This window comes from Malaclemys terrapin, assembly GCF_027887155.1.
Source record: "Malaclemys terrapin pileata isolate rMalTer1 chromosome 20 unlocalized genomic scaffold, rMalTer1.hap1 SUPER_20_unloc_2, whole genome shotgun sequence".
Taxonomy (NCBI): domain Eukaryota; kingdom Metazoa; phylum Chordata; order Testudines; family Emydidae; genus Malaclemys; species Malaclemys terrapin.
Window position 1 is genome coordinate 303514 of NW_026530189.1, and position 16487 is coordinate 320000.

General features: G+C 61.5%; 1 protein-coding gene across 2 annotated transcripts in view; it reads left to right on the top strand.

The window, feature by feature from the left end:
* LRRC4B (leucine rich repeat containing 4B) overlaps positions 1-8901 on the top strand; it is a 33405-nt gene extending 24504 nt beyond the window's left edge. For both annotated transcript variants that reach the window (XM_054015002.1, XM_054015003.1), the window contains exon 2: positions 6076-8901. In XM_054015002.1, the coding sequence (XP_053870977.1) occupies positions 6138-8075 (1938 nt within the window). In that variant the 5' untranslated portion in view covers positions 6076-6137 and the 3' untranslated portion in view covers positions 8076-8901. The remainder of the gene's footprint in view (positions 1-6075) is intronic.
* The last annotated feature ends 7586 nt before the right edge of the window (positions 8902-16487 follow it).

Genomic DNA, 16487 nt, shown 5'->3' on the forward strand with positions numbered 1-16487 from the left:
TGAAGCTCCCCCTTTTTAAAAAGTTGGGGTTTTTTTCCCCAGAGGGACGGGGCTTTTCCCTGGTCTCCTCTCCCCACTCTTTGGCAAAGAGGAAGAATCGCCCCCTTGGCTTCGGATGCGAATCCCGGGGGCGACACGGAAAAGTCTCCCAGAACCTGGGTCTGGCGAGCGGGGAGGAAACGGCTTCCAGACCCTGTCGACAGGCAGCGCAGCGAGCGAAGCTACGGCCCGCCGCTCACCGCCGTGGGGCTCCTGGGTGTCGATGGACTGCGGTGTGAAACAGTCGCTCATCCCGCCTGTGTCCTGTTCGCTGCAGAGGCTGCCGGCGGGGGCTGCTGCGGGCGTAGTTTTGGGGGTGCTTGATTTCGGGTTAAATAGCGGGGCGTTTTGCTAGGTGGTCTGATAGCGGCGCAGGTCGCCGGGCGGCTGGAGCCGGCGAGTGGTGGCTGGGTGGTTATAGCCGGTTAAATGTCCGGGGCTGGGGTGGGGCAGGGAACAGGCTTTGGGGGCGGGTGGGTGAACCGCTGGGAGGACCTTGCCTTCCGGCCTGGCTGGTCTTGGCGAGGCCGTGACCCCCACGGATAACCCATTCAAAGGGCCCTCTGTGTGTCCAGAGGTTGGGGGCGGGGAGGGGGGAACAGACGGACGCACAGACACCACTGGTGGGGCCGACGGAGCTGGACCGGCGGGGTGGGGAGGCTCTGGGTAGCCCGGGCTCTGGTTGGAGCAGGCTGTCCCGGTGGGCACGGAGGGGAGAACCGCGGGGGCCAGTCCCAGTCAGACCCGCTGGGTCAGCAGCTTCGGTACCGGGGTGGGGGGTAGCCCTGGGCCTGGTCTCCGCAGGCGGGGGATCGTAAGCGGTGAAGATGCAGGGTCTGAAACCTGCAAGGGGACAGAGGGAGACGCCGCCCTGGAACTGTGTCCGGGGCAGGGTCTCTTCATCTAGTGTCTGCCCCCCCCCGCCCCTCCGCTGCCTCAGTTTCCTCCTGAGGCAGTGGGGGTGGGGAAGAAGGGTAACTGTTTTTTTTTTTTTAATCTCCTTTGAAACCTCAGGGATGCCCATGGCTGGAGGTGGGACGCTGGGCGGGATGGTCCAGAGCGTTCTCCCTCTCGGGTGGGTCTTGCTGGCATGCAGGGTCTAACTCACCCCCCCGCCCTCCCCGGGTCAGACTGGGAGTGACCTCGGGGGCTTTTCGCCTTCCCCTGCAGGTCACGTGGCAGGAGTATCCGGGGCTCGCTGCCTCGGATACTGGTTCACCTCGGTCCCCCCTTCTCTGCCTGCGGCGCATCACAGCCCGGTCGCCTGTGGCCTGGGAGACCACCCGGGTCTCGTGTCGGTCGCTGGGTTTAGCGTGCGGGGCCTGTGAGGTGGGACAGGAGGTCAGAGGAGCCCAGGGCCGGCTCTTGGGGTGGTGTTTTGCTGCCCAAACATTTTTGGCTGCCCCCCACCTTAGCCCTGGGCTCCCCCCCCACACCCCTGCCACCCCAGCCCTGAGCTCCCCCCTCGCCTCCAGCCGGTCCGGCGCTGGCAGGGTTGGGGTAAGCAGCGGGGCTCCCGGGCCGCGCCTCAGCCCAGGGTCCCTCCAGCCAGGGCTCCTGCCTCCAGGACCGGCCGGGACCCGGGAGGACAGAGCCGGGGGACCGCCTGGCAGGGGGCTGAGAGCCGGAGCAGGGCAGCCCCATAGGGAGTGGAGCCCCGGAGAGCGGGACACGGGCCCCACACGGCAGCGCCCCGCCCTCTATGGCCCCGCTGCTGCTGCTGCTCCTGGCCGCCCTGCCGCAGTCCCTGGGCGGCTCGGGCCGCTTCGCCCAGCCCCGGCTGTGGCATTGGGGGGCGACCGCCCTGCGGCACCTGCAGGCGGCTCCGTGTGCCCGGTGTGTCCCGAGTGTCCCGTGCTCGGAGCCCACCCGAACCTGGCCATAAGGTGCAGGCGCTGCTTCCCGACACGACCCGCAGCGGCCCCAGGGCGCCCCCCCCACGCTGCTGCTGCCAGGGCCGGCTCTAGGCTTTTGCCGCCCCAAGCAAAAAACCAACCCCCCCCTGCAAAAAATCGATGGCCGGAATGCCGCCCCTGAAAATGTGCCGCCCCAAGCACGTGCTTGGTTTGCTGGTGCCTGGAGCGGGCCCTGGAGGAGATGATCTAGCGGGTCCCTTCTGGCCTGGGGGGCTAGCGGGGGGCCTGGTGCTGGTAGCAGCGAGCGAGCGACCCGGCCCCAGCCTGCCCCGCCAGCTCCCGGCGTCGGAGCGGAAGCCGGAAAGAGGCGGGGGCTTGGGGGAATTGGGGGTGGGGAGAGGGCAGAGCAGGGCTGGGATGGGGCCAGCTCGCTCGCTGCTGCCGGTGCTAGGCCCCCCGCTAAGCCCCCAGGCCGCCCTGGACCCCACATCCCCCTAAAGCGCGGGGCCTGGGGCGGTTGCCCCGTTCCGTCCGATGGACAGGACGGCTCTGCTTGGACCCGTTCTGGGCACCACCAAAAATTAACCAAACCTGGTGCCCAGCCTCCGCGTGTCTGCACCTCTTTTATGGTAAGGTTTTTGCTCTACATGATGAAGGGGATGGAACGGCAGCCGTATGAGGGGAAATGAATAAGACTGAGACTTTTCAGCTTGGAAAAGAGACAACTGGCGGGGGGGGGGGATGATCGAGGTCTATAAAATCATGACTGGGGTGGAGAAAGTAAATCAGGATGTGTTATTTACTCCTGCTCATAACACAAGAACTAGGGGTCACCCAATGAAATGAACGGGCAGCAGGTTTAACACAAACAAAGGGAAATATTTCTTTACAGAACGCACTGACAACCTGTGGAACTCCTTGCCAAAGGATGTGGTGAAGGCCAGGACTATAACAGGGTTAAAAAAAGGACTAGATACATTCATGGAGGATAGGTCCATCAATGGCTATTAGCCAGGATGGGAGGGATGGTGTCCCTAGCCTCTGATTGTCAGAAGCTGGGAATGAGCGACAGGGGATGGATCACTTGATGATTCCCTGCTCTGTTCATTCCCTCGGGGGCGCCTGGCATTGGCCACTGTCGGAAGACAGGACACTGGGCTAGATGGACCTTTGGTCTGACCCAGTCTGGCTGCTCTCGTGTTCACTTTGTGGACGGTTGTTACTGTAGGGTTGCTGCTATAGATGGTGTGTGGGTACGGTTGTAATAAACGGTATGTGTCAACAGCGGCTAATGCTGTGGGTGTGGATGATGGGCCCTATACAGCCTGCTATATATATCGTGTGTGTACATGGTTGTTAATGTCAGGTTGGTGCTATATTCTGTGTGCGGTGATGGTTTTTAATGTGCGGTTATTAAATTCTCTAGTGACAGTGGTTATTGCAGAGTGGTTGCTATACACTGTGTGTGGGGATGGTTTTTGATGGTGGGTGGTTGCTTAACACTATGAGACCAGTTGTTAATGTCGGCTGGTTGCTACATGCCGTGTGTGCGTGAATAGTTATTAGTGTACGTTTTCTACGCTACACCGTGTGTGCAGACGGTTGTTATGGTCGGGAGGTTGATCTGCACTGTGTGTGTCGACTGTGCTCCGTATGTACAGGGTTGTTGCAGTACACCGTGGAGAGGGCTGTTACTGTCCGATTGCTGCCATACACTGTGTGCAATGGGTTGTTAATTAAAATAGTCACTGTACACTGAGTGTGGATGGTTGTTTATATAGGAGTTGCTACAATGCACGGTGGGGACCGTTATTCTTGGAGGAGTGTTGCAATAAACCGTGTCAACTAGTGGCTGTGATATAGGATTGTAGCTATGTGCGGTGTGTGAAGAGGTTTGTTCATGAACAATGGTTGGTCTACACACTGCGTGGGGAAGGTTGTTACTGCAAGACTGTTGCTAGATCATGTGTATGTGGGGTGGTTGTTATTGTGTGGCTGTTGCACCATTGACACCTGTAGCGTATTGGTTGACGTAGGGTTGTTGCGACACATTGTGTGTGGAGACGGCTGTTAAGGTAGGGTTGCTACCATGTGGCATGTGAGGTTGGTTGTTCATGTAGGTTTGCTGCTGTACACTGTGGGTGTATGGTTGTTACTGTTGGGTGGTTGTACTGTGTGTGCAAATGTGTGTTACTGTAGAGCTGTTGCTAAACACTGTGTGTGGGGCTGGTTGGTAGTGTAGGGTTGTTTCTCTGCAGTCCATGTGGGGAGGGTTGCTATAGGACAGATGTTGCTATCCCCTGTGTGTGAGGATAGTTATTAATGTTGGGTTGCTGCTCCACACTGTGGGTGTGGTGGTGGTTAACGTGTGGTTGCTTCTATGCAATATCTGTGGGAACGGCTGATATTGTAGGAATGTTGCTATCCCCCACCCCGATGGTATTTAAGGTCAGATTGTTGCTATAACCCAGTATACAGAGGTGGCTTATATTGCTAAGAAGTCGATATGCACTGGGTTTGTTTGCTGCTGTAGAGGTGTTGCTACATACTGCAGTGATGGTTGTTAATGTAGGATTGTTGCTAAACGCTGTTTGTGGGGATGGTTGTTAATGTAAGATGTTGCTAGTGTATGTGTGTGTGTGTGTACGGTTGGGTTATGGAGTGTCGCTGGGGGAAGTCTGAGGGTCGATGGTCTACTGTGTGTGTGGGGATGATTTTTACTCCACGGTTGTTACTTTACATCCTGCCTGGGGACGGGTGTTAATATTGGGGTGTTACTAGACCTCCTGCGTAAGCGTGATTGTTCCTGTGGGGGGTGTTGCTGTGTGCTGGGTGTGGGGGTTAATGTCGAGTTGCTGGTATACATACACTGTGTGTTGGGGTAGTTGTTCCCATAGCATTGTTGCGATATGCCCTGTGCAGAGCCGGTTGTTACTGAAGGGTTGCTGCTCTACCGTGTGTTGGTCTGGTTGGTATGGTAGGTTGTTACCCCCTGTGTGTAGTGTCTGTATCTCAGGAGGGCTGGAGAGGGCGAGAGAAGGAGACGGGGTGCACAATAGTGTAGTCCCTTGAGGAGTGAGTTGCTTTAGCCTCACTCAGCTGGGGGCTCGGGGCGTCAGCCCCTCTGCTCAAAACGGAGTCACGACCCACCGTTTGAGAACCGCAGGTCAAGACTTTGGGCTCAGTAGTGGGGGAACCGGGTGAGATTTCATGGCCTGTGATATCCAAGACCTCCTGGATGGTTGGACGATTTCTTCTGGCCTTAAACACTATGAAGCTATGGGTCGTCTGTGGGGCTGGAGGCATTTGAAGCCAAGAATTCAGCAAGAATCGCGGGGATATTCAGAGGCAAACCAGTTAGCGCTGGGGGTTTGAAGAGGGACGATGCCCTGGTTCTAGGGGGTAAACCAGGCGTTTTCCAGCTTGGGACGTGACCGTCATGGGCGTTGGATTATCCCCCGTCGGACTCCTGGTTCCTCCGTGCGACACAGCTGTCCACGACGGGCCAGTTACTCATTGTGGGAAATTCAAAACATTTGAGGTTTGGTTTCCTCCTATTTCCATCAAAAATTTTCCATTTTTTTAAATGCGGAACCAAGAAACGGGATTCCAAAACCACATTTTGGGGTGTGTGTGTTCAGGTTTCTGTAAGGATTTGGGGGGGGGGGGGGGAGTTTGGGGCCTTTGCAAACTGTTTGCGGTGGGAAATTTTGTGTTTTTTTTTTTTTTTTTTTAAAAGGGGATGGCGGAGGGAGGAAATATTGTTGCAGGCGATTTTACCCCCAAGGGAATTGTGGTTCCTGTTGAGATATTGACCTCAACATTGTGGCGAGAGTGGGGGAAAGGTCATTGGGCCATTGTGGGGCGTGGTACGGCCCTCACCCCACATCTCAGGATAACTATAACCTGCCCCTTATGTGACCCTGTTGCCAGAATATCTGGGCCTTCCATGTATCCCCCCCTCACAGCCCCAGAACCCAGCACGGTCCCTGCACTTCAAGTAGAAACTGGAGCACAAAACGACCGGCCTGGGCTCCACAGGGCATATATGATGGAGGGAGAAATTCAACCAGGGCCCCGTGGGGCAGGGACCATGCTACCTGGTCTCTCTCCTCCTGGGGTCGGGCCCCGACGTGCAGGGCTGACGCTAACGAGTCTCTCTCTTCCGTTGTGTCTCCAGTCTCTAGGTATTCGACAGCCTGCCCAGAGGAGGTTTTGCCCATTAAAGCATGAACGTTGGACATGGCTGCCCCCCGTTGCTGCTCCCGGAGGGGGCCGCCACCTCCCCGTCCCTCTAGGATGTTCTGGAAGCCGGTCCTGCTGCTGGGGTTTTGGCTGCCCTCGCTGGCGTGGGCCGGAGCTTCGCCCACGTCCTGCCCGGCCGCCTGCTCCTGCAGCAACCAGGCCAGCCGGGTGATCTGCACGCGCCGGGAGCTGGTGGAGGTGCCGGAGAGCATCTCCATCAACACGCGGTACCTCAACCTGCAGGAGAACAACATCCAACTCATCAAGACCGACACCTTCAAGCACCTGCGGCACCTGGAGATCCTGCAGCTGAGCAAGAACTTGATCCGCAAGATCGAGGTGGGCGCCTTCAACGGCCTGCCCAACCTCAACACGCTGGAGCTCTTCGACAACCGCCTGGCCACGGTGCCCACCCAGGCCTTCGAGTACCTCTCCAAGCTGCGGGAGCTCTGGCTGCGGAACAACCCCATCGAGAGCATCCCGTCCTACGCCTTCAATCGGGTGCCCTCCCTGCGCCGCCTGGACCTGGGCGAGCTCAAGAAGCTGGAGTATATCTCCGAGGCGGCCTTCGAAGGGCTGGTGAACCTGCGGTACCTGAACCTGGGCATGTGCAACCTCAAGGACATCCCCAACCTGACGGCGCTGGTGCGGCTGGAGGAGCTGGAGCTGTCGGGCAACCGGCTGGACATGATCCGCCCCGGCTCCTTCCAGGGCCTCACCAGCCTGCGCAAGTTGTGGCTGATGCATGCCCAGGTGTCCACCATCGAGCGCAACGCCTTCGATGACCTGAAGTCACTGGAGGAGCTGAACCTGTCCCACAACAACCTCATGTCGCTGCCCCACGACCTCTTCACCCCCTTGCACCGGCTGGAGCGGGTGCACCTCAACCACAACCCCTGGCATTGCAACTGTGACGTCCTCTGGCTCAGCTGGTGGCTAAAGGAGACGGTGCCCAACAACACCACCTGCTGCGCCCGCTGCCACGCCCCGGCCAACCTCAAGGGGCGTTACATCGGCGAGCTGGACCAGAGCCACTTCACCTGCTACGCGCCGGTCATCGTGGAGCCGCCCACCGACCTCAACGTGACGGAGGGGATGGCGGCGGAGCTGAAGTGCCGGACGGGCACCTCCATGACCTCGGTCAACTGGCTGACGCCCAACGGGACGCTGATGACGCACGGCTCGTACCGGGTGCGGATTTCCGTCTTGCACGACGGCACGCTCAACTTCACCAACGTGACGGTGCAGGACACGGGGCAGTACACCTGCATGGTGACCAACTCGGCCGGCAACACCACGGCGTCGGCCACCCTCAACGTCTCGGCCGTGGACCCGGCCGCCACCGGCTACACCTACTTCACCACCGTCACCGTGGAGACGCTGGAGACGGCCCAGGAGGACGCGCTGCCCACCAAGAAGGAGCCGGGCCCCACGCCCGCCGTGGGCTGGGACGTGACCTACTCCACCACCTCCTTGACGCCCCGCTCCACCCGCTCCACGGAGAAGCCCTACACCGTGCCCATCACCGACGCGGCCGAGGGCGGCATGAAGGACCTGGACGACGTGATGAAGACCACCAAGATCATCATCGGCTGCTTCGTGGCCATCACCTTCATGGCGGCCGTCATGCTGATCGTCTTCTACAAGCTGCGCAAGCAGCACCAGTTTCACAAGCACCACGGCCCCACCCGCACCATCGAGATCATCAACGTGGAGGACGAGCTGCCGGCCGCGGCCGGCGCCCCCGGCGACAGCCACCTGGCCCTGCCGGCCCTGGAGCACGACCACCTCAACCACTACGCGGCCTTCAAGGCCCACTACAACAACAACGCGGGGGCCCTGGCCTGCGCCAAGAACCCGCTCCTGAACTCTATCCACGAACCTCTGCTTTTCAAGAGCAGCTCAAAGGAGAACGTGCAGGAGACGCAGATCTGAGGACGGGGACGCCCCTCGCGGCCTGCCTTCCCCCCCTCCGCCCGCCCCGACCATGCGGCCCACCCGCCCGCCCGCCCCCCGCCACGGGAGGGGGAGCGGGGAAATGCCTCCGGGGAGAGAGACCCCCCTAACCCGCCCGCGACGGATCGGCTCCCGTTGGACGCCATGTCCCCACCCACCCCCAATTCCTGGCTCCCACCCCAACTGCCTCTGTGTCCCCCCCTGCCCCATTCCTGTCCCCCTCCCTACCTGTCTGTCCCTCCCCTGCCCTGAGATTTCCACCTCTCTCTGGTTTACCCTTTGACGTTGGCTTTATTTTGGCAGTTTTCTCAGTACCCCAGTTGACCGAGATGTCTCCGTTTCTCCCCTCACCCCCCCTCCTGCCCCAATCAAAGACCGGGAAGTTGCGTGCTCCCACCCCCGGCCCCGCTCCCCGAAACTTGAAACTCTTTTGATACCACTGGGCATTCCCGGCGGCCCCGCCTGGGGTGCTGGGTTACTAAAAGGGGAAAAAAAGGAAACCAACCAACCAACCCTGGAATAATTTTTTTTTTTTTTGGTGGTTGTGGGATTAAACGGGGGGTGGGGTGGGGTGGAAAAAAACCCAGCACCCAGAGAAAGAGGTGGTGGGGGAGGGGGGGACGACGAAATATTATTTTGTGGTAGCGGCTGTTTCGGTCGAGAGTCTATTTTCAGCCATGGGGCCATGGCTGGTGCAGGCTGTGGGCTTTTTTAATGACTATGTGACTCCGGGCACCCCAGCCCTTGCTCCCCGCGCGAAACGCAGAGCAGAGGTATTTTTTAATTTGTAATAATCTGGGGAGGGGCGGGGTTTGGGAGGGGGGGAGCCGGGAAGGGGGGGGTTTGCGGGGGGTGCACTCCTGGCCCCCTCCCCCGGAGCCTGTGATCCCAACCATTTCTGGGTCTCGTCCGAGTTTCCTATTTTAATAAAATCCATAAAGGTGTTTACAAGCGTCTCTCCGAGAGCTGGCGGGGAGTGAAGGGGGGAGGACAGGGGCAGGAGGGAATGCACTGGCTCGCATGCCCACCCTCACATGCACCAACTCACACGCTCACCCTCACACGCACCAGCTCGCACGCCCATCCTCACATGCAGCAGCTCGCATGCCCACCTTCACAGCCTCACATGCACCAGCTCGCACGCCCACCCTCACACCTACCTCCCTTGGCACCAACCCCCTCCCCCCAGCACCGAGATGCGTGTGCCCACAGCCGCCCTCGCACGTGGAGGCCTGCGGCGGAAAATGCTCCGTTCCCCATGGGGCCAGCAGAGAGGGGGTGGAGGAGAGGGTCTGCCTAGGCTGGGGGTCTCTTCTCTCTCGATGCCCCCCCCCCCGGTGAGAGGGGGAAGCGTACACACTTCGGCCAGGGAGCTGCCTTCAGGGGGTTCCAGCCAATGGAGGCAAAACAACCCTCTCGAAGCGGCTGGGACTGGGGGGCAGACCTCCAAAGTGAGGGGGGGGTAGGGAGAGACAGAGAGGGCTGTGAAGGATGTGGGATGGTGCCCTGTGTGTGGGGGGTTATTAGCTATTTCCCAGCCCCCAATTGTGCTGTGGGTTTGATCCCAGGGACCTGCCACTGGACTATGCCCCCCCCATCTCCTTTGCCACTCAGGTGCAAGAAGAGAACCCAGGAGTCCTGGCTCCCAGCCCCCACTGTTTTAACCACTAGACCCCACTCTCCTCCCAGAGCTGGGGAGAGAACCCAGGAGTCCTGGCTCCCAGCCCCCCTCCTCTAAACACTAGACCCCACTCCCCTCCCAGAGCCGGGGAGGGAACCCAGGAGTCCTGGGGCTCCCAGCCGCTTGGCTAGCATGACGCACCCAGAGAGGCTGTTGTGTGAGGGGCCCGTGCCTTGCTGCGAGTTTGGGGCTCGCAGAGGGGGTGTGTCCAAGGCGGTTGGGTCTGCTCTGCTTGGGGCAGGGTGGGGGTCTATGCCGGGAGGCAGTGGGTCTGCTGCCCCCTCCCAGGCCAGGGGGTGGGGGGTGGATTAGGGCAGGGAGCTGTGCAGATGCTGCCCGGGGGGCCAGGCTCTAGGGATGACCTTTGCAATGTACCCCTAGGGCGGGAGGGGACAACAGGGGGACGTGTGGAGCCAGCGGGGAATGCGGTGTTATGGGGGTCACTGGGGCGCATGGGGGCTGGGGAGCACAGGGCTGGGGGGGCAGAATCAGCACAGGGCTGTGGGTCATGGGAGGGTCAATGAGGGGTCACAGGTTGTGTGTGGGCAATTGGGGGTGGGGGATTTGTGGTCATGGGGGGCTCAGTGGGGCAGGCCGGTCATGAGGGGGTCAGCAGGGACTGCAGTTTCAGGGGGCTCAGTGGGGTGTGGGGCTATGGGGGGAGGCAGGCACAGGGCCAGTGGAGGATAGAGGGGTGTGTGTGTGGGGTGCCTGGGGCCCATGGGGCTTGTCAAGGGGAGGGGAGGAGGCGCAGGATGGTTGGGGTTTCTGTAACAGTGACACTAACCTGGACCCACCCTCAGCCCCCGACCCTAATTGAGACAGTCAGACCCAGCCCCCACCTGAGACCCCCCCATCCCCCAACCTGCCCCACAAGTTGTGACACCAGGCTCCGGGCTGCGTTTAGACTGTGTTTGAGGAGTGAAACTGGATTTTCCACGCGTCACAGGCCGGGGGCGGGGGGGGGGGGGGCGGGAAGGGGAATTTGGGACTAAAGGAAAATAACCTCAGAGGAGCTGCATGATAGCGAGTGGGAGAAATCTCTGGGGGGGGAGAGCCCGCCTACGCCAGCCCCAGCCTCTCTCAGCAGGGGGCGCTGTGGGGAGCGGGGCACAGGCGCGCTGGCCATGGGGGAAGCTCTGTGTTTCTCCAGTCCCCCCACCTATTTGTTTATGTCTATCCATCCCCATCCCCCCCTCTTATCTATCTATCTATCCCCAGCCACCCCCTCTATCCATCTATCTATGCCCATGCACCCCATCTATCTATCTATCTATCTATCTATCTATCTATCCCCATCCACCCCGTCTATCTATCTATCTATCTATCTATCTATCCCCATCCACCCCATCTATCTATCTATCTATCTATCTATCTATCCCCATCCACCCCGTCTATCTATCTATCTATCTATCTATCTATCTATCTATCTATCTATCCCCATCCACCCCCTCTATCTATCTATCTATCTATCTATCTATCTATCTATCTATCTATCCCCATCCACCCCCTCTATCTATCTATCTATGCCCATGCACCCCATCTATCTATCTATCCCCATCCCCATCTATCTATCTATCTATCTATCTATCTATCTATCTATCTATCTATCTATCTATCCCCATCCACCCCGTCTATCTATCTATCTATCTATCTATCTATCTATCTATCTATCTATCCCCATCCACCCCCTCTATCTATCTATCTATCTATCTATGCCCATGCACCCCATCTATCTATCTATCCCCATCCCCATCTATCTATCTATCTATCTATCTATCTATCTATCTATCCCCAGTCACACCATCTATCTATCCGCATCCCCCCCTCTATCTATCTATCCCCATCCACCCCACCCACCCCATCTATCTATCTATCGCCATCCACCCCATCTATCCCCATCCACTCCATCTATCTATCTATCTATCTATCTATCTATCTATCTATCTATCCCCATCCACCCCCTCTATCTATCTATCTATCTATCTATCTATCTATCTATCTATCTATCTATCCCACCTCCCATCTCTCTCTCCAATTGGTGGGGCAGGATCCCAGGGAAGGGGCGCTGAGTATTATGGGATACCCACGCACTCCTGTTTCCTTCGTAGAATATATGTATTTTATCCAGACAGCAGCATCCCTCTGTCGCCATGGTGAGTGGCGTTGCTATGGAGAATCTTCCCGTACACCGCCCTCTCTCTGTGGCTGGCAAAGTGAGGGTTTTTTGTGGGGGGAGGAGGTGTGTTTGGTGGGTGGGGCGGGGGGCTGTGTGCCAGGCACCTCCAGGGGATGTCAGTCCCCTGGGCCAGGCTGAGATTCGCGCCTTGGAAGGGGATTTGGAGACGCAGGTGCAAAGCCCCAAAGATCCCCCCATCAGCCTCACTAACAGTGCCCCCCCCCCCCCCCCCGGCTCCCACCCTCACTGAGACACCAGGGGGCGCTGTGCTGCAGGGAACATGGCTGGGGGTGTTTGCTGGCAGCCAGGACTGACCCCAATGCCCTAAGGCAACGCTAGGGGGCGCTGGGCTGCAGGTTGGGCCCCTGGCAGTCAGGGCAGGCGCCAATGCCCTAAGGCAACGCTAGGGGGCGCTGGGCTGCAGGTTGGGGGGCCCCTGGCAGTCAGGGCAGGCCCCAATGCCCTAAGGCAATGCTAGGGGGCGCTGGGCTGCAGGTTGGGCCCCTGGCGGTCAGGGCAGGCCCCAATGCCCTAAGGCAACGCTAGGGGGTGCTGGGCGGCAGGTTGGGGGGCCCCTGGCGGTCAGGGCAGGCCCCAATGCCCTAAGGCAACGCTAGGGGGTGCTGGGCGGCAGGTTGGGGCCCCTGGCGGTCAGGGCAGGCCCCAGTGCCCTAAGGCAACGCTAGGGGGTGCTGGGCTGCAGGTTGGGGGGCCCCTGGCGGTCAGGGCAGGCCCCAATGCCCTAAGGCAACGCTAGGGGGCGCTGGGCAGCAGATTGGGGCCCCTGGCGGTCAGGGCAGGCCCCAATGCCCTAAGGCAACGCTAGGGGGCACTGGGTGGCAGGTTGGGGCCCCTGGCGGTCAGGGCAGGCCCCAATGCCCTAAGGCAGCGCTAGGGGGTGCTGGGCTGCAGGTTGGGGGGCCCTGGTGGTCAGGGCAGGCCCCAATTCCCTAAGGCAATGCTAGGGGGTGCTGGGCGGCAGGTTGGGGCCCCTGGCGGTCAGGGCAGGCCCCAATGCCCTAGCAGGAGGTGGGCGCTGGGCTGCCGGGAGCAGGTTTTTTGGGGTGGGGGGTTTTCTGTGTGGCAGATGTTTCCTCTATTACCATCTCTTTTGCTTCTCCGCAGCCTGGCACACCGAGCTGCGTCGCGGCCTCCCACTCTCAGGCTGGGTTGGCGTGCGGCGGTTGCAGCCTCATTTACCGCTGAGCTCCTCCTCGTCGCATAAACCCAGCGGAGGGGAAGCCACGGCCTGGCAGAGCAGCCAGGAACTGCCTGCAGCCTGGCAATGAGCAACGCAGTCCTGCAAGACTCAACCGGGAGACAGCGAGCTCGGGGGAGCTGGGAGCCAGGACTCCTGGGTTCTATCCCTGGCACTGGAAAGGGAGTGGGGTCTAGTGGTTAGAGCAGGGGGGCTGGGAGCCAGGACTCCTGGGTTCTATCTCTGGCTCTGGGAGCAGGGGGCACAGCCCCTCCCATGCTGACCCATGAGTCCCCCTCTGCTGGCTCTGATCAGGCACCGCCTCAAGGCCTGTCTGTCCCTGCGGAGCCGGGCCAGGAATCGGCCAGGGGGCACGGGGAGGGGGAAGCACAAAGGAGTCTCTTGTTCTCCGGCCTCTGGCTTCCCAAACTGGCGTAGGTCAAAAGGGAACAGGCCCCAGTGATCTCAGCTCAGCTCCTGGGAGCGTCCCGCCGGCCTGGCGATTCCCAGGGGTTGCGGGGGGAGGCCAGGGCTGGGAGAAGCAGGAGGTCAGGGGCTGGGGAGTGTGTTTCTGTATCTCCTGGGGAGAGGTTCCCCGGGGGGACGACAACACGATGTTTAAATCCCCACTGGCAGGCCCCCAGCGGGGAGCCGGGCGTTTCCCACAGGCAGGGTGCCGTGTGCGGTGGGAACTGGCTTCTCCCGGCAGAGTGTGGGACCCCCGGGCTCTGCTCTCCGCCTGCCCCTCGGGGCCCTGGGTCCCCTCTGCAGATCCCCCCGGCCGGCATAGCCCCCGCGGTAACGGGAGGTAAGTGTGTCTGTCCACGCCAAGACACCCCCCCACGTCCCCCCAGCCAGGGGGCTGTGATGCTCAACATCAGTGTGGATCCCCGTTGCCGTGGTAACTCTGGGGGGGGAGGGGAGGGCCCAGCACTGTGGATCCCGGTCACCAGGGTAACCTCTTTGCTGCAGATCCCCGTCGCCATGGCAACTGCGGCTGCAGATTCTTATCGCCATGGCAACGCCACAGGCTCCAGGTGGTAGCAACACTGCAGCCGGGGGCAGGCCCTGTTGTCTGCAAAACCCAGCTGGGGTGTGTGTGTGTGAGTGTGTGTGTGTGTGTGTTGGGGGTGGGGGGGAATTCTTCAATGGGCGCCTGTGTCCGGGGGACGGACAGACGGGCAGGGAGCGGGATACTTGGGCCCGGGGGAGACTGAGTCAGAGCTAACCCCCCCCCCCCATCCCTCCCCCCCGACCCAGGGCTCCAGCATTGGCCCTGACTGCCCACGGCACCAGACTGCACTGAGAGGGTGGGGGGGGGTGATGCATCCCTGGCATCTCCACCAGGCAGCTCCCCACTTCGCCCCCCCCCAAATCCTAGCTCCCACCCCGGGGGCCTGCTCCCTCCTTCCGCAGCCCCCCGCCCCAGCCAGGCCGCCGCATGCTCCAGTGACCGGCTGGGCCGTGTCCTCCCTGCGACCTTGTGGCCTGCTTTTCGGGAGGGCGGGAAGCGGCAGGTGGGGGGGGGAACCGGTCTCAGCCACCTGCCTGTAGAAGCGGGGAAGGGGCACCCCAGTCCCCCCCGCCCCCGAATGCGCTGGGCTTGGCAGCCCCCTCCTCCCCCCGCAGCCACTTCCCCTCTGCCCAGTCGGAGCCGGGCAGAGCTTGAGATGCAAGGAAAGCAGGGCCACGGCTCAAGCAATTTTCATTTGGTTACTTTCCTAACCGAGACAGCAGGCCCAGAGGTGCCGGGGGGCTAGGAACGGCCAGGCCCAGAGGTGCCGGGGGGCTAGGAACGGCCAGGCCCAGAGGTGCCGGGGGGCTAGGAACGGCCAGGCCCGGAGGCGCCGGGGCTAGGAACGGCCAGGCCCAGAGGTGCCGGGGGGCTAGGAACGGCCAGGCCCGGAGGTGCCGGGGGGCTAGGAACGGCCAGGCCCGGAGGTGCCGGGGGGCTAGGAACGGCCAGGCCCAGAGGCGCTGGGGGGCTAGGAACAGCCAGGCCCAGAGGTGCTGGGGGGCTAGGAACGGCCAGGCCCGGAGGCGCCAGGGCTAGGAACGGCCAGGCCCAGAGGCGCCGGGGGGCTAGGAACGGCCAGGCCCGGAGGCGCCGGGGGGCTATGAACGGCCAGGCCCGGAGGTGCTGGGGGGCTATGAACGGCCAGGCCCGGAGGTGCTGGGGGCTAGGAACGGCCAGGCCCGGAGGCGCCGGGGGGCTAGGAACGGCCAGGCCCGGAGGCGCCGGGGGGCTAGGAACGGCCAGGCCCGGAGGTGCTGGGGGCTAGGAACGGCCAGGCCCGGAGGTGCCGGGGGGCTAGGGACGGCCAGGCCCAGAGGCGCCGGGGGGCTAGGAACGGCCAGGCCCGGAGGCGCCGGGGGGCTAGGAACGGCCAGGCCCGGAGGCGCCGGGGGGCTAGGAACGGCCAGGCCCAGAGGTGCCAGGGCTCAGTCCTGGCCCAGATGAAGCCCTGGTCGCGGGATATGCCGGCCCCCCTCTCCCCGGCCTTGCTGTCAGCAGCGCCTGCGGCTCAGGCTACAGGGTGTTTGCTGCAGGGAATTCTCTCTCCTTGGTTCCCAGCCCCTCTGTCCGCTCCCTGTTCTTCACAGCCACATGGTCCCTTCCCCAGGGCCGTTCCCCCGTCCCCCCCACACCCGAATGTGCTTGGATGAATTACAGGCTGCCATCGCTGGGCTGAACCATGCAACGAGGCGGGAGGAGACGTCCTGACAGGCGTCCCCATCCCTGCCCACGCTGCCGGGGATGGGGGCGCACCCGGCAGGCATCAACTTGGACAGGAACACGAGTCCAGACCGGCTGTGTGTGGGGAGAGGGGGAGCTGCAGCCCCCCCCTCTCCCCGAGCAGCAGCAGAAGTCAGGAAGGGACCCTTGGGTGCAAGGCCTGGGGGTCGGGCACGGGGTGCTGCGAGGTGGGGGGGGTCGCAAACCTTGCTAAAGCAAAGCAAGGAGCTTGCAACGGATTCCTTCCAACCTCTGGGTGTCTGTCCGTCCTGATACACAGTCCCCTAGCTGTGTGTCTCCAGCCCCGCCACCCCGCCAGTCTCTATTTACCTGGCGCCCAGCACCGCCTCTGGCTCCGCTCTGCAGTCACCCCTCCATCCCACAGCTGGGCGCCCCCCACCTCCGTGTTCCAGATGGGCACTGGGGCCCGGGGGGTGCGTGTCTGGCCCAAGCTCCTGGGGGAATCTGGGGCAAAGCCAGGAAATTGCCCCTGGAGCTCAGCTAGGGCGTCTTGCCCTTCCTGGGACACAGGAGAGTCATTGTAGTGCGGCCGTCACTCGGCCGCGCCAGGCGTTTCCCCGCGGTGCTCATGAAAC